Source organism: Anastrepha obliqua, chromosome 5 (assembly GCF_027943255.1).
Source record: "Anastrepha obliqua isolate idAnaObli1 chromosome 5, idAnaObli1_1.0, whole genome shotgun sequence".
NCBI lineage: Eukaryota > Metazoa > Arthropoda > Insecta > Diptera > Tephritidae > Anastrepha > Anastrepha obliqua.
Window position 1 is genome coordinate 106,086,370 of NC_072896.1, and position 23,815 is coordinate 106,110,184.

The 23,815-nt window shown below is 37.8% G+C and overlaps 1 protein-coding gene across 5 annotated transcripts in view; it reads left to right on the forward strand.

The window, feature by feature from the left end:
- Positions 1-23,815, forward strand: part of LOC129247053 (ATP-binding cassette sub-family G member 1) — a 107,670-nt gene that overhangs the window by 74,792 nt on the left and 9,063 nt on the right. For all 5 annotated transcript variants that reach the window (XM_054885927.1, XM_054885930.1, XM_054885928.1 and 2 more), the window contains exons 3-8: positions 14,404-14,521; positions 17,283-17,466; positions 19,838-19,983; positions 20,111-20,349; positions 22,246-22,562; positions 22,667-22,835. In XM_054885927.1, the coding sequence (XP_054741902.1) occupies positions 14,404-14,521; positions 17,283-17,466; positions 19,838-19,983; positions 20,111-20,349; positions 22,246-22,562; positions 22,667-22,835 (1,173 nt within the window). The remainder of the gene's footprint in view (positions 1-14,403; positions 14,522-17,282; positions 17,467-19,837; positions 19,984-20,110; positions 20,350-22,245; positions 22,563-22,666; positions 22,836-23,815) is intronic.

The window sequence follows — 23,815 nt, forward strand, 5'->3', positions numbered from 1 at the left end:
GCTGGACAGGCATTTGTTTTTTCATAACCCAGAAATTGATATTGGAGACATTGTCAGGCCAAAAAATGAGCATGATCCTACGAAGGCTGCGGTTGATAAAAACTTGTAGGTCATGTATGTCACGCTCAGACACGTTCCAAGTCTCGCATCCGAATAAGACAACCGACTTGACATTGGACTCGAATTTACCTACACCCCCTATTTTGCCAACGCTGTCTTTTGACGTTCCGGCATTAACTTTGTTATCTTATGTTAAGGGGGGGGTAAGGGATAAACGCTAGAAAAACACTTTTTTCATGAATTTATTGTAGCGAAACGGTTCAAGTCAGTTTATTAAAAGTTGTTGCATATTATAAAGTAACATTTCAAGAATATTTGATAAAATTTTCATGTAAAAATATTGCAAAATGAGCGAATGAGAGCACATTTACGTAGACGTCTTTTCAAAAATACATTTTGCAGTAGTCAGCATATCTCAGCGTAGAATCATCTGAAATCAAAAAAATCGAATAATTTAGTTAAAGTATGAGTTAAACTTCCCCCCAACGTTTATTTTGACGATTTATTTTCATTTTCAGCCGTTTGGTAGTCGTTTGAAGTAAAAAGTGATTTTTGACGAAAAAATGCCGCCATTTTGTAGGTGTAAAACCACCTTAATATAAAAAAAAATGGCGTTGGGGGGAGGTTTTTTATATGTAAAATATGTGTGCAAAATTTCAAAAGGATCGGTTGAGTAGTTTTCAAATGCCAATGACTACGCACTTTAAAAAAAAAGGTTCGAGAAAACCGCGTTTAAAGTTTGTAACGGACTACGCGCGCAACTGCTGCGTCTCGGCAGATGTTTGAGGCGGCTCGGCTTTATGCTCTATAACTTAAAAAGTTTTGCTCGGATTGACTTAAAATTTTACCACGGTATTTTTGAAATGTTTTACTACAATAACATGCAAAAAAAAAAATCGATTCTTATCCCTTACCCCCCCCCCCCCCCCCTTAAGGAATGCATTTTTTCAGTTTTTTCTAATACGTTTTTTTAAATAAAACTGTATTCCAATAAGCACTATTTCCAATAAGCTTTTTAGGCTTTCAAGCTAACGAGATAAGAGGGTGTATGTAGACTTTTGTCCATCACTGTATATTTAAATAAGGGAGAAAAGTGCTGCCAGACCTATAATACATCGAATTTAATGAAATATGAACGATTTAACTCTATGTCCTTTCTTTTATCACATATTCATAAAATGTGATCCCACTATTAAAGTAATAAAGCCGAACAGTTCAATTTCAAATATCATAACAAATGTTAAAGTTTAAGTTTTAAGTTAAATTAAAGTTTGTCTAATTCAGATAACTTTTAACATTTCCGTCCACTTGGGGGTAGTGAGCTAATCCTATTTCGTATTTCTTCTTTCCTGAGTAACAATAGTTCACGTACAAAATTTCATCGAAATCCTTTATTAGTTTTGGCCGCAGCCAAAAATATATGCCAACTTAAACTGTGCTACGCAGTCTTCTATAAATTCTCGCTTTAGGTATATCTTCTATTCTCGCTTTATATCTTTTTTATTTGCAGACTCGTCAAATTATTCCTTTTCATTTGAGATGAATTAATATATAAATAAAAATAAAGAATTGGCACTTCTGTTAGGTGTTTGGCCTGCCGAAAGGAACTGCATATATTTTTGCATAGATTTACTAAAAGGCTGAAAAGTCCCGTCCTAACAAAAAAAAACTTTTTCGTTCAAAATTAGCTTTATTCATCAACGTAATTGTCATTAAGAACAACGCAATCATTCCAGCGCCACTCCAACATTTCAATACCACTTTTGTAATACTCTTTATCTTTCGCCTCAAAATTCTCTCAGTTTCAGCGATAACCTCTTCATTCGAGCGAAATTTTTTACCGGCGAGCATTTTTGTACGTCTGCATTTGCATTTTGTACGTCGCTGGGAGCCAAATCTGGCGAATACGGTGGATGTGGGAGCAATTCGAAGTTCAATCCCTGTAGTTTTGCCCTTGGTTTGATTGACTTCTGACACGGTGCGTTGTCTGGATGATACAAAACATTGAAAAAACGAGGCACCAACCTTGATCAAAGCTTTCTTAGTCAAATGCTCATGCAATATAAAGGAGGCACGTTCTTTTTTTATATCTTCACGATGTCACGCAACTTCACTTTTCAATCATTCCAAACGATTTTGTGGGTTTTTTTGATGTTTTCTGGTGTTACCGCCTCATTTAGACGTCCACTGTGTTCTGCATCATCGGATAGTCGATGTCTCTACGAGCGCGTTTCAAGTCAGCAAACCATCGTTTTATTGTTGTTTTTGATTGAGCCGAGTCCCCATATCACTTTTCAAGCCATTGCCTCGCTTGAACGGTATTTTTCCCCACCAAAAAGCTGTGTAAAATTAAAACACGAAATTCTGTTTGTTTCATTGTTTTGAAAATAAAAAGGTACTAACTGAAAAATGGGTGAATGCAATAAAACTAGTGTCATCTATGTGTTAGGCCCGGGAGTCTTAAGTCCATGTGTTAGATAAGAAAAACTGATGAATAAGACAAACAAAGTTTTTGAAATTGAAATAAGTTGTGTGAAGTTTTCGCAAGTAGCCCATCACTGTATATAAAACCTCAAGTCATGCATTATTATTGCATTTCAGACTTAGTAACTAGTTATTATTCTATGAAAGTAAAATCAGTGGAGAATGTTTATTTTCCCAGGCGCGTGCTGAAATTTGTTTACTCCTTCCAACTAATATTATATAATATTTACGTACATACATACATATGTATGTTTGTAAGCGCTTGTAGGTTAACGCTGGTCATTTGCCTTTTGTCCGTTCACTGCCCGCTTCTACTGTTCTATTTCATAACAAGAAACACATCAAAATAATCGCTCAAGTGGACTTCAGTTAGAAGTCAAGTCAGGTTCGGGAAGTAAGCTAATATACGTGACAATGATGCTGAGCAATCTAATGCATAATCTATTTGTATGTATATGTGCGTATACTCGTAGTCGTAGGTGTGAATTTCAGCGACATACATATGCACATGTGACTAATTATCAATTAAAAATGGAAAATGTCAGTTAATATGATTAGACTAATTAAAAAATGTTTTTACGATGTCTTAGCATGCGCATCCACTAATCGTAGTTATTATTATTTAATCATTGGAGCATCTTAAAAGTACACAAACAGTTAGAATTCAAAAATGAATGCATAAACTTAGAAGGGGCATAGGGCGGAAACTACGCTCTTACAACGGCTTCTATCAAACGCCTAGTTCCTAATTTGATTCCAGGAACCTAATTGCCCGCTTTCAGTGCGCACCATCCTTCTCCACGCCATCTTTGGGCGACCATGACCTCTTTTCCTTTGTGGATTTCATTTAAAAGCCATTGTTGCTATATTGTTGTTGTTTTTACGTAACGTGTGGTCAATCCAAAACCATGTAAAGGAGCGCAAATTCGGTGTCGGATTTGTTGTGGGAGAGAGACTTCGTCGCCAAGTACTGTCGTTCACTCCGGTGGACGAGCGTCTCGCAACAATCCGCATCAAAGCCCGTTTCTTCAACATATCGCTAATTTGCGCCCACGCCCCGACGGAAGAGAAGGACGATGCGACCAAAGATTCCTTCTATGAGCGCCTGGAACGTTCCTATGAGCGCTGCCCCCGCCACGACATAAAAATCGTGCTTGGCGACTTCAACGCCAGGGTGGGCAAGGAGGGAATTTTTGGTCCCACAGTCGGAAAATTCAGCCTGCACAACGAAACATCCGGTAACGGACAGAGGCTGATCGACTTCGCCGGGGCCCGAAACATGGTAGTCTGCAGCACCAGATTCCAGCATAAGAAGATTCACCAAGCCACCTGGCTGTCTCCTGATCGAAAAACGCGAAACCAGATCGATCATGTTGTGATAGATGGAAGACACGCTTCTAGTGTATTAGATGTACGTACGATCCGAGGACCCAACATCGACTCGGATCATTACCTTGTTGCAGCCAAACTGCGCACCCGCCTCTGTGCAGCAAAAAACGTACATCTACCTACGCAAAGAATGTTCGACATCGAAAAGCTGCAATCACAACAGACAGCCAGAAGATTCGCCACTCGACTCTCACTCCTGCTCTCGGAGAGCACTGCCCAACAACCCGGCATGCGCGAGCAATGGAGCAACATTTCTCGTTCCCTACGTACCGCCGCCGAAGAAGAAATCGGATTCCGGCGAGCCCGAAAAAACAATTGGTACGACGAGGAATGTCATGCTGCCGCAGAAAGAAAGGATGCCGCCTATAGAGCCACGCTGCGATCGGGCGCAACGCGAGCCATGTGGGATCGCTACAGAGAGCTGAAAAAGGAAGAGAGACGTATTATCCGAAAGAAGAAACGAGAGGCCGAAATACGTGAGTGCGAAGAGCTTGAGATGCTGGCCAACAGGAACAACGCCCGAAAATTCTACCAGAAAGTTCGGCGGCTTACAGAAGGTTTCAAGACCGGGGCGTTTTCCTGTAAGAACAAAGACGGCGAACTGGTGACTGACGTACAGAGCAATCTTAGATTATGGAGGGAACACTTCTCGAACCTATTAAACAGTGACAGCTGCGCATGTCACCGAGAAAGTGAAGATCCCGATACCCCAATCGTTGACGACGGAATTGTCGTTCCGCTACCCGATCATGACGAGGTGAGAATAGCGATAACGCGGCTAAAGAACAACAAAGCCGCGGGCGCCGACGGACTGCCGGCTGAGCTATTCAAACATGGCGGCGAGGAGCTGGTAAGGTGCATGCATCAGCTCCTATGCAAAATATGGTCGGATGAAAGCATGCCTGCCGATTGGAATTTAAGTGTGCTCTGCCCAATCCATAAGAAGGGCGATCCTGCAATTTGTGCCAATTACCGCGGGATTAGTCTTCTAAATATCGCCTATAAGGTTCTAGCGAGCGTATTGTGTGAAAGGCTGAAGCCCACCGTCAACCAACTGATTGGACCTTATCAGTGTGGCTTCAGACCTGGAAAGTCTACCATCGACCAAATATTCACAATACGCCAAATCTTGGAAAAGACCCATGAAAGAAGAATCGACACGCACCATCTTTTCGTCGACTTCAAAGCTGCATTCGACAGTACGGAAAGGAGCTACCTGTATGCCGCGATGTCTGAATTTGGTATCCCCGCAAAACTAATACGGCTATGTAGGATGACGTTGCTCAACACCAGCAGCGCCGTCAGAATTGGGAAGGACCTCTCCGAGCCGTTTGATACCAAACGAGGTTTCAGACAGGGTGACTCGCTGTCGTGTGACTTCTTTAACCTGATGTTGGAGAGCATCGTACGAGCCGCAGAACTTAATCGCTCAGGCACAATTTTTTATAAGAGCGTACAATTGTTGGCGTATGCCGATGATATTGACATCATCGGCCTTAACAACCGCGCTGTTAGTTCTGCCTTCTCCAAACTGGATAAAGAGGCAAAGCGAATGGGTTTGGTGGTGAACGAGGACAAAACGAAGTACCTCCTGTCTTCAAACAAACAGTCGGCGCACTCGCGTATCGGCACCCACGTCACTGTAGACAGTTATAATTTCGAGGTTGTAAAAGACTTCGTCTATTTAGGAACCAGCATTAACACCGATAACAATGTCAGCCTTGAAATCCAACGTAGAATCTCTCTTGCCAACAAGTGCTACTTTGGACTAAGTAGGCAACTGAGCAGTAAAGTCCTCTCTCGTCGAACAAAACTAACACTCTACAAGACTCTCATCATGCCCGTCCTTACGTATGGCGCAGAAGCTTGGACGATGACAACATCCGATGAAGCGACGCTTGGAGTGTTTGAGAGAAAGATTCTGCGCAAGATTTTTGGACCTTTGCACGTTGGCAACGGCGAATATCGCAGACGATGGAACGATGAGCTGTATGAGCTTTACGACGACATAGACATAGCACAGCGAATAAAGATCCAGCGGCTACGTTGGCTGGGTCATGTCGTCCGAATGGATACAAACGCTCCGGCACTGAAAGTATTCGATGCGGTACCAGCTGGTGGTAGTAGAGGAAGAGGAAGGCCTCCTCTGCGTTGGAAAGATCAGGTGGAGAAGGACTTGGCTTCACTTGGTGTGTCCAATTGGCGCCGGTTAGCACGAGAAAGAAACGACTGGCGCGCTTTGTTAAACTCGGCCAAAATCGCGTAAGCGGTTATAGCGCCAATTAAGAAGAAGAAGTGGTCAATCCAGCTCCATTTCCTTTTTTTTTTTTTTTCCACATTAGGGCTTCGGGAGAGCGTGAAAGTTCTTGTTTCTGATGGTAACTGGCCAGAAAATCCGTCAGATTTTTCGGAGGCATTTGTTTTTGCGAAAGCTTGCAATTTGCTATTTCTCGTTTGCAAGCTTCTGATGCATACAGGAGCACAGGTTTAATGCTTGTGTAAAAAATTCTGAGCTTAGTCTTTCGGGATAGAAGATTGGAGCCTCAAATATTTTCCAATATGAAGAAAGCTGCACGAGCTTTCAACATCTGCGTCTGCACCTCCGTCCTTCGCTATCACTCGGCACAAATAGGTGAACTGCTCAATATCAGCGATTGACTCAGCGTTGTCATTCATCCGAATGGTTAAAGGTTCTGTCACCGGTGTCTCCATGCGCAAAGGTTTTTTTTGCGTTGTTCACTTTTAAGCCCACCAAGCGCGTATTTTCAACAAGGGCTTCTAGTTTCTTCTTGGACATTGGGAAGAGATTCCATTGAATTCCATCTGGATATTCGCGATCAGTTTTCTTTAAGGCTCCATCCAGTAAAGATGTAATTCTGAATATACGAAATAATATTTTGAAGGTGGATGGTAAAAAAAATGTTTTTGTTCAACGGGGGGGGAATTAAATACCCTTTCTTGTTTTTTTTTTTGCTAACGCCTGCAAAATTATCATTGAATTCTGAAATTTAGTATAAGAAAGATATTTAATCTATTTTATATATAATATATATGTATGTACTTGGGTTCCCTAAATCCTCCAAAATTTTTAAAATTATTATAATTTTTTAACATTCGTGAGATAAGAGGAGACTAATTAATATCGATCTGTAAACATTTTATAAAAAAATTATGTAACGTTTCTTCCGCTTTTTTCTCTTCGGTTGGTGTATTTAAGTGCAAACACCAGACAAAACACCTAACAAACCCCATACCCCCACATTCATCGTTCACAGCGTGTTCGTGTTGGGTTGGTACACATTTTAACCCAAAACCTGCAAACCCAATGCTTGGCTTCGGTGAAAACGTAATATTATCAGGTCAATCCATAAGTTCGTGCGTTTTTTAAAGGTGGTTTTAAAATTAATAAAAAAGAGTATTTAGTAAGTATTTATTAATGAATAATATATTTTCCTTCATTATTTATAATGTCTTCCCAACGTTTAGGCAAATTTTTAATTCCCTGCTCAAAAAATTGTTTGTCCTTGGAGCCAAAATACGCTTCAATATCCCTTTTTATAGCTTCTTTTGAGGAGTAGTTCTTGTTACTCATATGAGATTGAAGTCCACGGAAAAGGTGATAATCACAAAGTGCAATATCCGGAGAGTATGGTGGATGCGGCATTAGCTCCCATCCGAGCTCATTCAGCTTGCCTAATGTTTGCCTTGTGGTATGAGGTCTTGCGTTGTCGTGGTGAAATAAAAGTTTGCGTCTAAAGACGGCCGATTTTTATTAAGTGTCCCATTCAGGTTTGATAGCTGATGGGAATAATAATCAGCAGTTATCGTCTGGTTTGGTTCCAGAAGTTCATAATAAACAATACCCGCTATATCCCACCAAAGACTAAGGAGAATCTCTTTGGGGCGAAGGCCATATCTAGGGGTCGGTTCTCGTGTTTCATCTTTATCTAAGCATTGGCGTTTGCGAACAGGATTATTGTAAATGACCCATTTTTCATCACCAGTAACGATATGGTTCAAAAAACTTTCATTTTCAAGTCGTTCCAGCAGCTGAGAACTCACATTCACTCTCTGCTGAAGGTTGGCGACAGAAAGTATATGCGGAAACCATTTTCCCAGCTTTGAAACCAGGTGCCTGTGAACTGTTCCATGCGATGAATTTAGCCTCTGAGCTATCATATCGACTGTCAAATTTGGCTCAGCTTCCACGAATTCGAGCAAGTCGTCGGAGTTAAAGACTTCAGGACGACCAGCGCGCGGGCATCCTCCACGTCGCAGTTACCACTTCGGAATTTTGAAAACCACTTTTGCGCAGTCCTTACACTCACGCTATTCTCTCCGTGAACAGTGTTTATTTCTGTAGCAGCAGTTGTTGCATTTTTACCACATTTATAAAAAAAATTAAAAATATGCTTCTTATACGCGTTCGAAGATTCCATTTTATTTTTTAACAACACGTGCTTCTATCCGCGATTAAAATCACTTGTGGAATGCACAATATATCAAAGGAAATATAAATAGTTCCGTTATATTTCGCGAATAATTTTTTGTTTGCAAAAATCGTACAAAAGTGAAATTATGGGTAAAATACGCACGATCTTATGAACTGACCTGATATAACGAGATTGCGCATTTTTCCAATTGGAATTCAATGGTAATTTGCATACCTTTGACGAAATGGTTAAATACTAAATAAAAAAACACAGAACAGCATAGAATAGAATAACAATAGAATATCATAAAAGCATAAGATATTTTTGGCTCATCCGAATGTTACTTACAAACACACTCAAACAAGTCGATTCATATCGGCTCACCAGCCTATTGCCTCTAAAGAAATGAAATCCCTTTTCTTCAAAAGAATGATGCCTAAATCACCAATTCGGTTTCAGGAAAAAACATAGTACCATCGAACAAGTCCATAGACTCATAAACAGCATACACAAAGCATTAAAACAACAACAAAAATGTTGCACAGCGGCTTTTCTCGAATATCTCAAGCCTTGGACCGCGCTTGGCATGACGGCTTACTCTAGAAAGTAAAATACACTCTACCAATAAATTATTACATATTTATTAAGTTCTACCTCGAAAATCGATATTTCTTTGTCACACAGGGCGAAGAACAGTCTGAACTATGTAAAAGTACAACTGGTGTGACTTCCACCCCCATTTGGCCTCTCAAAAACTACAGAGAGGACTCAGAATAAAATAACTCATCGGTTGAAAGAGTGGCACATTAAGCCAAATAAGACAAAATCTTCCCAAGTCAATTTTACACTAAATCAAAAAACAGCTAAGCTCAATAATACAGTTATCCCCCAAACTAACGGCATGAAATATCACAGCGTGCGTCTTGATAGCAAACTTACATGGAAAACCCATATTTTCATCAAACAGAAGGCTCTAATATAAAACTCAGAAGCCTATATTGATTACTACATTGAAATTCTCAACTTTCTCTTCAAAGTAAGCTCTTACTTTACTCAGTTATCTTGAAACCGATATGGACAAATGGCATTCAACTTTGGGCACTGCAGCTAATTCATCGTCGAAATACTTCAAAGGTACCAGACGAAAACGCTCAGAATGATCTCGAACGCCCCTCACAGTTGCACAAATATCTCCGTAAGTTTTTCTCTGATTTTCTGGAAATTTGGCCACAGTATTTAGGAAGTATTATGCTTTATAGGAAAGTAGGAAACCAAAATTCGATGTTTTGAAAATAAATCCCCAAAACTCGTTTAAAGTTTCCTTTCTTTGAAGTTTCCCTAACTAGGCTACTTTTGTTAAAGTAGGTATTGAAGACATTTGGAAGTATTTTCAAATCGGTTCAGCTCACGTACATCTTACTATTTACCCGAAATATTTTGACGGAAGGCTTGAAATATAATACATTTTATGATTCCGTTGAATTTCTTCAACAACTTCTTTAACATATTACACGCTTGCTAACTAACGAAACTGGATTTCAAGTTGAAGGCAAATAACGCGCAAAATTCGATTTCGTTCGAATTTGTTATACCCCAAGGCCTGATTAGCCACTGCAATCAGAATATTAATTTCCATGTGCGAACATACGTACAAACATACGAGATGTACCCTCCAAAGAAAACCTGAACTAGTGAAACAACTGGGGTTTATAGCCGCATGCGAAACTGTTATTACTCATGCCACGTGTCGTGACGAAACACAAAAAAAAAATCCCGCTTCTCGCACATTACGACTTATGATTCAGTCGGACTGGAAGCTAATGTGGTCTTTTCGTAAATGGAAGTTATTGCGCCATATTTGCATTTTACTGAAATTGCATATTATTAAATACCAAATACATACATAAAAAAATAGTGAAAAATATTATGCCTGTTCCAAGAATATAACGTAAAATCGTCTACTCGTCTACTCTGCGATAGCGGACGCTCCACGAGTTGGGTTACAGTTTTGTTTCGTTCAAACAGGATAGATTGAAGTGCCTGCTGATGGGCTATGCAGGTACATCCATAAGTAGATCTATGCTTGGTCTCATTGTGACGCCACACAAATGGAGTCGATTAATCTGAGCAAATGCCGCATCCCCAACTTAGTTAGCAGCAATTCCTGCAGAAGTCATTGTGTGGGACTCTCAGCCTTTTCATATGTTTCTCGATAATTTTCTGGACTATTCCTGCCATCCCAATTGGTAATTTTTTTCTGTCCAGCAGAATTCTTTTCTGACACAAGTAGCTGTCTCCCATTCCATTCTGGCCACATTAGTGTCTTAGCAGAGGATCTCATCTTGTATACAATACATATGGACATCTTATAAAGGGTCTTTCAAAAGACGAGTTTAGATCTTGTTTAATACAACATTAAATATGTAAAAATGTAGATTCTTTCATATTTCACTATTTTCATTTAAAATAGTGCTTTTAACAATTATATGTGAAAAATTACATCATTTCAATGTCCCCCATAAGCACACCTACAGGTAAAATCCGCCAAACAGTCGACTCATGAAAGCTTAAGTATTAAGCACGTCGAGATATCGATGTTGAGGTTGTTGAAGGTTGTTCAGCTACACTATAGCAACAATATCATCAACAGAACGACGAGTTTTTTGGTCTGCCACCCATTTTTCTATCCTCGTTAGAACCAGTTTCTTGAAATTTATTCACCAACTTTTGAATTGTCGACTCATTCGGATGAATATTTCCTTCAAAAAAATCACGAATTTTGCGATATGTTGTTCTTAAAACTGGATCATTTTCATAATAAGTTTCCATAGATTTTAAGCGTTGTTGTTTCGTGCAAAATTGTGCATCTGTCTACTTGACAAATGCCAAAGATGACATAAAACAAAGGTACCGTCTAGAAATTATTCATTACTGACATCCAGGCGTCACTTTTGAAACACTCTTTAGTTCGGAACTTGCGGAACTGGCGATGTAGTTTACACTTTCCGTGAAATTACCATGTAAAACTCATCATTTGCTTAGGATTATATACCTTCTGCTCAAATATGAACGAGACGGTATCAATAAAACGGTCCGCCGATGACATATGGCAAAAATAAATTTTTTGTTTTTTGGTAGGACTGTTATAAGCTTACATGGCAAATTTCAGCGTGATATGTCACATAGTTTGTTTTCTGTGCTACTGTAAACAAGTCAAGCTCAAGTGTGTTCTTCGAATTTAACGATGGAAATTCAAGTTGAACAAAGAATTTGTTATTCCAACAAAATTTCGGCTTCAGACGCCTTAAAAATGTTGCAGACAACCTATGGGGACTCTGCTCTATCGCGTGCACGTGTTTTCCAGTGGTACAAATCGTTCAAAGAGGGCCGTACATCGGTTGAAAACTTGCCTCATGAACGTCGTCCAGCAACATCAGTAAACGACGAAAACACCGGAAAAGTAAAGGAAATTGTGCTTGAAAATCGCACAAATCGCAAAATCGGTTAACGCTGAATATTATTTAGACGTTCTAAAGCGTTTGCGCGAGAGTCATGGTTCTTGCATCACGATAATGCACCAGCTCACACATCACGTCTTGTTCGCGATTATTTGAACAAAAATAATGTTAATATCGTTCCGCAAGCAACGATTCGCCTAATATGGCTCCATGTGACTTTTTCCTGTTTCCCAAGCTCAAGTTGCCGCTCCGTGGAAAACATTTTGAGACAATTGAAGTCATAAAAGAGAATTCGAAGAACACACTTGAGCTTGACTTGTTTACAGTAGCACAGAAAACAAACTATGTGACATATCACGCTGAAATTTGCCATGTAAGCTTATAACAGTCCTACCAAAAAACAAAAAAATTATTTTTGCCATATGTCATCCGCGGACCGTTTTATTGATACCGTCTCGTTCATATTTGAATAGAAGGTATATACTTAGAAGTAGGAATGCCAACTAGTTATATTACTACTTAATTTACTAAAAATCCTATGTCTTTCACTTTTGATTTGATCCTTGGTACTGTTGACTCTTCGATGCTTCTTGAAAGGATTTTTGTGTTTTTAATATTCCGGCCAGAGCTCTTTGTAGTTCAGAGTTCGTCATTGTTGGTCTCTCAAAATCTCTTTATGCTCCTATTACTAGAACCTTAATTGAGTTTAATAAAATCTCTAAACTTGTTGAGTAAGATTTTACATTTTCAAAAGATCGCCCATTGAAATTTTTGAGTATTTATTATTAATAGTTTAGTTTTACTTCCTTTTTTAATGCCTATTAACCTTACTACCTACTGATATTATAGTCATTGTCTTAATAAATAATAAAAAGGAACTAGTGCGGTTTAGGCGATTTTCTGCAGGGTAGTTTCCATATGGAAATCCATATATTTAGTACAGGGTGGCTGATGAATTTTGCTACATTAAGAAACTCAAATAACTTTTTTTTTAGTGTATGGAATTCATTTATTTTTTTTTTCAAGTTGAAGGTCATTAAATTTTATTAAATGTAGCTTAACTAGTTTTAAAAATAATTGAATTTAAATGCCCTCCATGCTCGTTGACACAAGTGCGGCATCTTAGTAAAAAGTTGTTCATTGCTGCTTTGAGAGTTGCGACAGGAATAGCCGCAATTGTTGCCCGAATGGATTGTTTTAGTTCATCCAAATTTGTTGGCTTTGTTTTATAAACTTCTTGTTTACATAAACCCCACAAGAAAAAGTCAGGTGCAGTAAGGTCAGGCGACCTGGGGGGCCAACGAAATTCGGAGTTTCTTGAAATCAGTTTATTGGGAAATTTTCGGCGCAACTCTGTCATAACAGTCTGGGCTATGTGAGACGTTGTCCCATCTTGTTGAAACCACACAGAGTTGAAAGGAATTCTCTTTCGGCGTAGTTCTGGATAGAAAAATTCTTTCAGCATTTTCAAATAACGGTCTCCAGTAACCGTAACGGTGTGACCATTTTCTTCAAAAAAATAAGGCCCGACAATACAGCGTGAAGAAACCGCACACCACACTGTCACGCGAAGAGGATGCAATTCCGTCTCGTGGAGTATCTGTGGGTTAGAAGTACTCCATATTCGACAATTTTGTTTGTTCACATTGCCGTTTAAATCGAAATGGGCCTCATCAGACATGAAAAGGCAGTTTAACATGTTTTGGTCTTCTTCCACCATTTGCAGGATCTTCTGGCAAAATTCCAAGCGAATCGGCAAGTCTGCTGCATTCAGTTTGTTAACCATTTGAATTTTGTAGGGAAATAAGTCTAAATCTTTGTGCATTATTGTTTGCAAAGACTGTCGGCTGACACCAAGTTGAGCAGATAAGCTTCTTGTTGAAACCCTTGGATTGCTTTGTATAGCTGCAGTTACAGCAGCGATCGTTTCCTCCGCCCGAACTGGTGGGTTTCGATGATAAGGCCTTCTTGCGACTGTTCCTTGCTCAGCAAAATTATTCACCAGTCTCATTATGGTCCATCTGCTCGGGGGATCGCCGCCAAACATCCGCCTGTACTCTCTCTGTACCAAAACTACAGACTCCAGTGCGTGATAGCGGCGGACTATCCAAATTCTTGTTTGCGTGTCCCAGTTATCCATTTTAATAAATTTTAAAGATCAATCTGCAAATCAAAACAAAAATGGAACAGATAACTTAAAAAGAAAAAAAGTTACTCAATTTTTTTTTGGTAGCGGCTTTCATCAGCCACCCTGTATTTAATTGGTAATGGCACATAAATATGTTTTACGAATTTGGTCATCAAAAAACAAAACCAAAAAACAAAACAAAATTTGGTTTATGTATTAAAGTAATAAACACTTTTGCGCTGAAGTGACGTTTTTGGAATTTGAAGCGTTCTTCGCATCTCTTACTACTATTTACTTGAACATTCCCATAGCTAGTGTTAAATTTGAAAAATTCGCTACAATTTTAAATGACCTTAAAAATAAATATTTGTTTTGAACTTTAGCACGTGTTACATTTTTTTGTATTATTGTTGTACTAATATGTATTCGTTTGCTTATTTCTTTTTTTCAGCGAAAAAAACCGTATTGAAAGCAATTTCTGGTACTTTTCGCTCTGGCCAATTGACTGCTATTATGGGCCCCTCAGGGGCGGGTAAATCGAGTTTGATGAATATTTTAACAGGTCTCACGTAAGTTTGGCTATAAACATAATTTTAAAACCATTAATATTTATAGTAAAATTATGCACGCATGAATGAGCTCCTAATGAAAGATCCTATCGTAAATGTTAATTAGGTTTTTACATTTTTAATTCTTTAAAGTTGATAGAAGAAGCTTAATGTGATATCATTTATAAAAGATGGTTTACGTAACAATTAGTACAGGTTTATATTAATGTGAAACTCATATATTTTTACCTTAAAAACGTTGTTCAGAGAACGTTAATGTGTGCCTGGTAATGAATCAATTCTCTATGAAGGATTTGATTTGGTTGAAGGGAATTCAACAAAGTTTTCTTACAGAAGATGCCTTAGACAGACATAATATAGGTATATATATTTTTTTGGATAGTTTGCTCTTTCTAAGTCACTTTTGAAATTAGCATATTTGTTTTCTATGATAAAGTGCCTGTAGCTAGCCTACAGCGTTAACATTCTTTCTTCCTTCATACAAACGAATTTTACTCAACTGCGGCTTAACCAGTTGAGTATATTTCTGTTAACTTTTGGTGGAAAATATGTTTGTGGTGAACTCCGTACCCTTCAAAATTCCATGCGTTCCTGTCATTGAGACTTCTCTATACATTAACGTTCTCTGCGTAGTATATGACATTAGGTGAACATTTTTAAAGGCTGAACTTTTATGAATAAAAATGCATACGAAAAAATGTTAGCATTTTTGGAGAATTTCATTTATTTTCGATTGTTCAATAAGTTTTGCTGTTCGATCAGAAAAACTCAGTTTTATGGATTTATATACACTTGTTTCAATTCATGAATTCCTCACTGAAGTCAGAATCTGCAAGGCCTGCAAAATATGCTCCCACAGCTGTTATGAACTCATCATTTTATGAAAAACGCTTTTCACGCACGCAGTTTTTTAGGTCTGGAAACTGATGCAAGTCGCTAGGGACTAAATCTGGTGAAGACGGTGGATGCTCCAACAATTCGAACTTTAATTCATGGATTTTAGTTATTGTCAAAATGCTCTTGTGACTCCGTGCATTGTCCTGTTGGAAAAGAATTTCTTTCTTTTGCAAACTAGGTCTTTTCCACGCAGTTTTTCCTTCAGTTGGTCGAAAAGGTTACAATAATATTCAGAATTTATTGTTTTACCAGTTTGCAAGTAATCCCCAAAAATTCGTTTGGCATCCTCGCAAAAAACTGATACTAACCTTCTTGGCCGATTTTTGGACACGAACTCGTTTCGGAGCCGAAGAACTAGGTTCCCACCACTCTTTAGCCTCATGTTTTGATTTAGACTCACGGTGATAGATCCAAGTTTCATCCATAGTGTTGAATCGATGCACAATATCCCCTTTATCCTTCGAAAACGCTCTAAATGTTGCTGAGAAAGTCGCATTCGAATGTGTTTTTGTTCCACTGTTAGCGAATGCGGCACTCATCGGGCGCACAGCTTTTATAAACTCAATGCTTTAGTCATAATATTGCTTGCGCTGTCCAATGAGATGCCTGCGGCTTTTTCTAAATCTCTTTCAGTCACTCGACGATTTTTCAATACTTTGTCCTGTTTTTTTTTTTTTACGATTGGTGGTGTTGTTGCTGTTTTTGGACGTCCTGACGGTGTATCGTCTTCAGGCTTGTACGATTCAGCTACTGTACTAATTAAAGGCGACATTCAACATTCGTTCAAAAATTTCCTTTGCTTTTCAATCTTTGCACAATACTTGATTTTTTCCATTGTGAAAAATACGGTGCCAAAAATGACATTTACGAGTATTTGAAATCAGACATTTATTTCGAACTAGTAATGAAACTTGCCCAATATCAGAAAATAGAGTTGGAAACATTGAATATAGTGAGTTATACCAGTTTTATGTTATATAAGGCCGCTTCGATTCCCTAAACTCAAGAAAATGGCAAATGGTACAATCAAAACCGAAACGAACTTTAGTGACTGGCCGAACTATGGTATAATATTTCCTCAATTGATGACCAACATATTATATTTTGTATGCTTCATGATAGGCTTTTTTCTTTCTTTGAGTTTTTGCATAGTCATTATGCCCGTTTTTTTAAATATATAATTAGTCAGAGGATAAAAAGTTTTACACCTAGATAACACAGGCCTGCGAAATTGAACTTTTTTCAGTTTCTAGAATGGCTGTACTTGTTTCTTGTAGTTTTTTATGCGCTGAAAACGAATCTGACGTTATAACGTCTATTGGCGTAACTGAAACTGTTAATTTCAAAATGTCATAACTTTTTTTTTAAAAATCGTACAATAATTCAAAAAAATGGGTTTTAAAGCTAAAGAGTTGTACTAAGCAACCTTTTCGTCGAAAATTGAAAAAAAAATTTTCTATCCCAAAAAAAAATTATCAAAAATGGCTAAAATGGCCATTTTTTGACCTTTTAGGCTTCATTTACCAAAAATCCTGACGTGATGGAGCATTTTGAAGGTCAGATTCGTTTTCAGCGACTAACAAACTACAAGAAACAAGTACAGCCATTCTAGAAACTCACCTTCGCAGGACTGTGTAATTAGCTTAAAAAATTAACGCACCCCAACACCTAAATACATATCTTAGTAACGAATGTCTTTTGGACCTCTCATGTACACATTTCACTTTTACTTTGACTCATTTTAATTACAAAATTTAATTTTAACTATTCAGGCAATATAAAATTTTCTCAATAATATGCAAAGTTAGTTACCATCAAAAAATATAATTTTCATATTAAATTTCTCTTGTGTTGGTATTTCTAGTAAAAGTGGCGTTAGAGGTACAATAAACTTCGGTGACACACCCACCAAGTCGCGCAAACTTTGTTGTTACATAATGCAAGATGATCATTTCCATTCGTGGTTCACGGTCGAGGAGACAATGCTGCTGGCGGCACAATTGAAAATATCTAATGCCTCTATGAATATGAAGGAGAAAAAAGTACTGGTAAGTGATTCAGAGTGAAATTATGGGGACAATAGCTCTAATTTTTCTCAGAAAAAAAAACTCTAATATAATAAAGGGTTTTCCAATAAGATGTGTTATTTTAATATTCAAAGAAAAATGTTTTTTTTTTAATATAAATGATCGGATTTTTATTGCATTATAAAGAGGAAAGTATGCCGTTAATAGTGGAAAATAACATCAGGCAAATAACCCCCACGATCACGCTTACAAGACAATATCCTTTTCATGAAATTTTCCATAACCGAATTGCAAAGTGGCTGCTCTATGTCCTCGATAGCCTCACGTATTCCGTCTTTGAGGTCTTGAATCGACCCTGGGCTGTTGGCGTAGACCTTCTCTTTCACGTGGCCCTAAAGAAAAAAGGTCACAAGGTGTTAAATCACAAGATTTCGGTAGCCAATTGTGATCACCTCTTCGAGAGATAACACGGTCCGGAAACTTTTCCCGTAAAATATCAATGGTTTCGTTGCTTGTGTGGCCCGTAGCGCCGTCTTGTTAAAAATAAACGTTGTCCAGATCAATACCATCGAATTCCGGCCATAAAAAATCGTTAATCATCTCTCCTGTTTAACACCTAACACGTGTTATTGGAAAACCCTTTATGTCTCGAAAATTTGGGAATAAGAATTTAGGTTCAGATGTTTTTGATAGTTCTTTCATAAGATCGGAAATTATTTGGAAATTTTCTTTGTTACTGATCAAAGTTGTAGAAAATTTATTGAAAAGCAGGGGAATCGATAAAATTGTTTATGTTGAGGATGATGAGTGAGAAAGCAGCTCTGTGAATAAGTGGCAATTTCGGATTTAATGCATTTAAAGGGTCATTGGTCATATGTCTCAGAAAAATGTTTTCAAATGTCGTAATGAAATGTTTTCTTTGGTGACTTAGAATCACTTTTAAATGTCAAATATCATCACTGATAAGCACTAGTGAAAATAAGACATATTTGTACGAATTTTTTTTTAGTGATACACATTGTTCTATTTTTTTAGTAAGTTTTCATACAATAATGCGACATTTGAAAAATACTTTCCTACATTATCAGTGAAAAATATTGAAAATTGAGCGAATGACAGTAAATCTGCGGAGGCGTTCCGAAAAAAGTGATTTTGCGCCACAGAACGATTTGAACAAAAAAATCCAAATACATTTGTTAAAGGAGATGTTTCTACAAGTATTCCAGAAATAATTTTTCTCTTAGATTTTTAAATTTTCCTTTGCACTTGGAAGCCAAAAAACCGGTTTTCGCTGGAAAAGTCGGCTGATTTGTTATTGCAATAATAATAAAAGAACAACTAAAAAGTTTCAAGGGATACCTAATTTGTTATTGTAAGATTAGTAAGTAAAAAAAAATGGTGATTTATGTGACAAAGTACTGTGAAAAATTTCAATAGGATTGGTTCAGTAGATTTAGAATTATGGGGTTATATACAGTTAGAAGGCCGAAAAAAGCTAATTTTCTAGAATTTATTCTGAGAAAACTTTTAAATTTATTGATCTAAAATGTGTACACATATTTTTTTATCTTTTAACTGTAATTTAAGACTTAGTATTAGTAAAAATACTTATGTGGAAAGGAGCTACAGCTGATCTCTGGGAGCTCCTCTCAAAAAAGACGTTTTGCGGTGACCACTATATCTCTGAACTGGATCCTCTGAAATTAATAAACCAAACAGATTTCGATAAAGTAATGTTAAATCTAGCAATTAATCGAAGGAATAAGCACAATAAATTTTTTTGACAATATGGTGGTTTAAAAAAAAAAACATTTTTGACCAAAATGTCGGCCTTAAATTGTTTGTAAAAAAATATTAATCGGTGAGAAAAAATCTTCGATTAATTACTAAAAAATATCTTTAAGAAGCTCTTGTCAAAATTTGGGACTAATCGGTTTAGCCGTTTTTGAGTAATGTAGGTCACCGACTTTGAAAACACCATTTTGACAAAAATACCGTGCACTTTCAAGCACTCTGAAACGCCTTTTCAAATTTGCGTGTAACTTCGAAAATATTCACCGGAACGATATTAAACTTTCTGTGTGTATTCTTAAATATTAGTATATTAAGAAAAAAAAAAAATTATTTTTTTAAAATTCTAACTGTATATACCCTCTGATGGCGCATACGGACTTCAAAAAGAACAAGCTTAAAAAAATGCATTAAATCCGAGTTAGTATAGAAACCCGACTTGGAGCAATGGACGTTATATACTCACAACTTCCTTCCGATCGGCTTAAATTATACAATTTTCCTGAGAAATTATGTATTCTTATTGAAAAAGATAAAAGAATAATTTTCTGGGTCTCATTACTTCTCAGCAGCTAATTTTATTATTTATGCCCATTTTCAGATCGAACATTTATTGGACACCCTGAGGCTATCACAAACTAAATATACTCGTGCTGGAAATTTGTCTGGAGGCCAGAAAAAACGTTTATCAATTGCATTAGAATTAATTGATAACCCAGCTGTGCTATTTTTGGATGAACCAACAACGTAATGCCCTAATGCTATTTATTTAATATCAGTCACACTTTTTCCATACTTAAACATATACAATACTCTTTATTTTATTTTATTGCATTTAAAATTTTTTTCTTTCTCTAATTTTTTTTACTTTCAGCGGTTTGGACAGCTCAGCTTCTGCCGATACCATACAGCTACTGCAAACACTGGCCAATGAAGGCCGTACAATCGTTTGTACTATACACCAGCCTTCGTCACATATTTACAGTTTATTTAACCAAATTTATGTGCTGAGTCAAGGGTATTGTACGTATCAGGGAACGCCGCTGAATACAATTAACTTTCTGAAAACGATCGGTTTGGAGTGCCCAACATATCATAATCCAGCAGATTTCTGTGAGTATAAAATGCGAAAATAAAAATTTAGAAAGTTTGCAGCAAGCAATTTTAAAAGGTGTGAAATGTGAAGGGATAGTTGTAGGAAGGTAGGTAGGTAATCACGCTTTTAGGCCAAGAAAACTCCGCATCTAGAACTTATTCCTTCTTTTGAGCATTCCTAGTGGGAGGCATCATATAAACGCTTTAATTTTTTAGCTACTTCATTTTTTATTTGCAAATAAAAGCTCACATTTTCGAGATTTAATTACATGCAGAGTCATAGAATTACGGAGGAGATGCGAAATCATTTATTTTACTTCATCGCGCATAGAGCTTCTGCAGCTCTACGAAAATGCAAATCTAATTTCTACAGAGTAGAATTTATAGAGAACACTGACTGGATGAAAGTATTTCTCTCTAACATTTTATTGTGTTCTTTCTTTGAACTCATATCGTTGTCAGTGCGTCTTAAGCAAACATCTGTGTATTTAACTACTTTGTGACACCAACAGAGTGGTACGTAAAGTGGTTCCTTTTCACACAAAAAAGCATTTTGTTGGTATATCGTGTCCTACGCAGCCGGGTGGGTTGAGGGAAGAAACACTAATTGATAAAAAAAATTTTAGCGGTCACCCCGTGGCAGGAAATACAAACCTCCGAGTGTATTTCTGCCGTGAAAAAGCTCCTCCGCCGCTAAAATATAACTCCTGTTCATGTCATAAAGCTCCAGCCATTGGTGATAAGGTCTACTTTACACGTAAAGTACATTAAGTTACAATGGCTGCCACGCTTCATGAGGGTTTTGAGGCACAGGTTTACCTAGGTCTAGAGGCCTACTGCGATACTACCTGTGTGGACTTAAGTTCCCCAATATGGCGGAGTCACTTCGTCTCTTTAATAAACGATGAATTAGTACGAATGGTTGCGAGTTCTATGCCTGCCAGATATCCAAAGAAGTAAAAGTGTATACAGCGATTTCGCGCTTTATCAAGAGCTTTTGCAGTTAGGCCAGACGTCATTAAAAGGAAACCCCAAACACTCTCCATATTTTTCTATTAGGCAGTGTCCGCTGGTCGAGATACACGAGGGACCTAGAATATTTCCTCCTATTCTAGGCCAGAACTGTCTAGTACCTAGTTACTTCTGAGGTCCATCTATTGTTGGCCTATGTGGTGAATGGAGACCGACCTAATCTAGAGCATGGTTGAGGATAAAAGGATGCCCACATACTGGGCACAATTAACTGATTTGAGACCAGCTCCCCTCCTAGCGAACTTATCCGCGATACAATTTCCAGGAATGGCTGTGTGACTAAGACAATATTCTTGGTATATCGCTTGACCAGCTCATTCAGAATAGTTCTACATTAATTTACTACTTTCGAGGAGGTATTATTGCACACGTAAAAAAAATGCTTTAACTCCTTTTTCAAATGGGGAAGGACGCTAGAGCTCTATTGCAACTTGCCTCATAAATTTGCCTTATAATTACCCGTAGAGCTACACTAAATCCGAAAAATATTTGGTAAACGGCTCGTTCAAAGCGAGTGACACAACTACGCCTTATAAATGAACTGGTTTTTCGAAGTGCTAACAAATAGTATGAAATTTGACCACTCTTACGCGTTATCACTTGCTGACAGGTTGAGAAGAATTTCTCTCCAGTTCAGCTTCTTGGCCAACAAAATTTAGTATTTCGTCGAGCGCATTTGCTAAACCGACTTCTTCTTTACGATCTAAGTGTGTACTTCGACTTCTTCTGAGTGCATTTGTATGTATCTGAGGCAAAATGAAAAAGAGGAATGTACGGATGCGGAAAAAAATACATAAAAACTAATAGTTTTCAATTCAGGAGCATTCGTTATTACCGCGAATTACTATTAATTTTTTGTAATTTCATTTATTTCTCCACCAGTGTTGGAATGCGTGAATGGCGATTATGGTGATCACACCGATGAACTGGCAATCGCCGCCAGACAGTGCAAATGGCTATATGATTACGATACGGATCCACAACAGTTAGACGGCTTAGATGACGGATTAGATGGTGTACAAATTGTCAAAATGTCAGAGTCCCAGCGAGTAGCGGAAAAATCACGCTCACCATCGATAACACCACCATTGGTTGCTACAAAACCTTTGGTTGTTACTAAACATGTGTACCCGCCGCCCGAATGGGTGCGCCTATGGCTGTTGATTGGTCGTTGTCATGTGCAGTTCTTTAGAGATTGGGTAAGTGAAGTGAGAAAGAAATGAAAATTAAGAGGGAGGCGAAAGATGAAGAATATTTACTGATTACTTTCATATTTGTTTTGCTTTTTTGCTAATCCGAACAGACGATGACCTATTTAAAACTGGCTATACATATTGTATGTGCAGTTCTGATAGGCCTTTTATATGGCGACTCTGGTTCAAATGCGACTAAACAGATAGCAAATTTAGGTTCATTTACAATACACAATACATATCTATGGTACACGACTATGATGCCGAGCCTATTGAGATGTAAGTATAAGCGATTATAACGAAACAAATTGAAGATTCGATTAGCTTTAAATTAGTTTTAAAAGATGCTTTTGTTTTTCTTAGAAATTAATATTAACAACATCAAGATGCACATCACAAATAGGAGGAAGAGCTCGGAAACTCCCAACAGAGGTGTACGCGTCAATTATTTTTTATTTTTTTATATATAATATGTATATGCATATACGAGGTGTGCTCAAAAAGTATCGCGAATTTTGTGTTTTTTTTTTAATTATTTATTTATTCAATTAATATTTTTTTCCCCCCCTTCAACGTTTTTTCCAACCCTCGAAGCACTTCATAAAATCATTTTTTTTATCTTTTTGCGATGCCGTCTTTATCTCGTCAATCATAGCGTAGCGTCGTCCTTTCATGGGCCTCTTCAGTTTCGGGAACAAGAAAAAATCATAGGGGGCCAGATCTGGAGAATACAGTGGCTGTGGCAACATTAGTGTGCAAGAGCCAATTTTTGTTCTTCCACAAATCCGGACGTTTCTAGCGGATTGCTTCGCGCAAATTGAGTTATGCGCCGGCAATATTCCTATTGACCGTTTTACCCTGTAGCACGAACTCATGATGCACAACGCCCCTGCAATCGAATAGAACGGTAAGCAAAACTTTTACATTCGACCAAACTTGGCGCGATTTTTTCGTTCTTGGTTCGTGCAGCAGCTTCCATTGAGATGATTGAGCTTTGGTTTCCACGTCATAACCATAAACCCACGATTCATCACCAGTTATAATCCTCTGGAGAAAATTTGGGTCGTCGCGGACAGAGTCCAACATCTCACTAGCAATGTTCATGCGTTGCTGCTTTTGGTCGAAATTGAGCAGTTTTGGTACGAATTTTGCGGCGACCCGTCTCATGCCCAAATCATTGAAAAAAATCGAATGGCACGAGCCAATCAATATGTCCTCAACAACTTCTTTAATGGTGATTCGACGATTGGCCAATACCA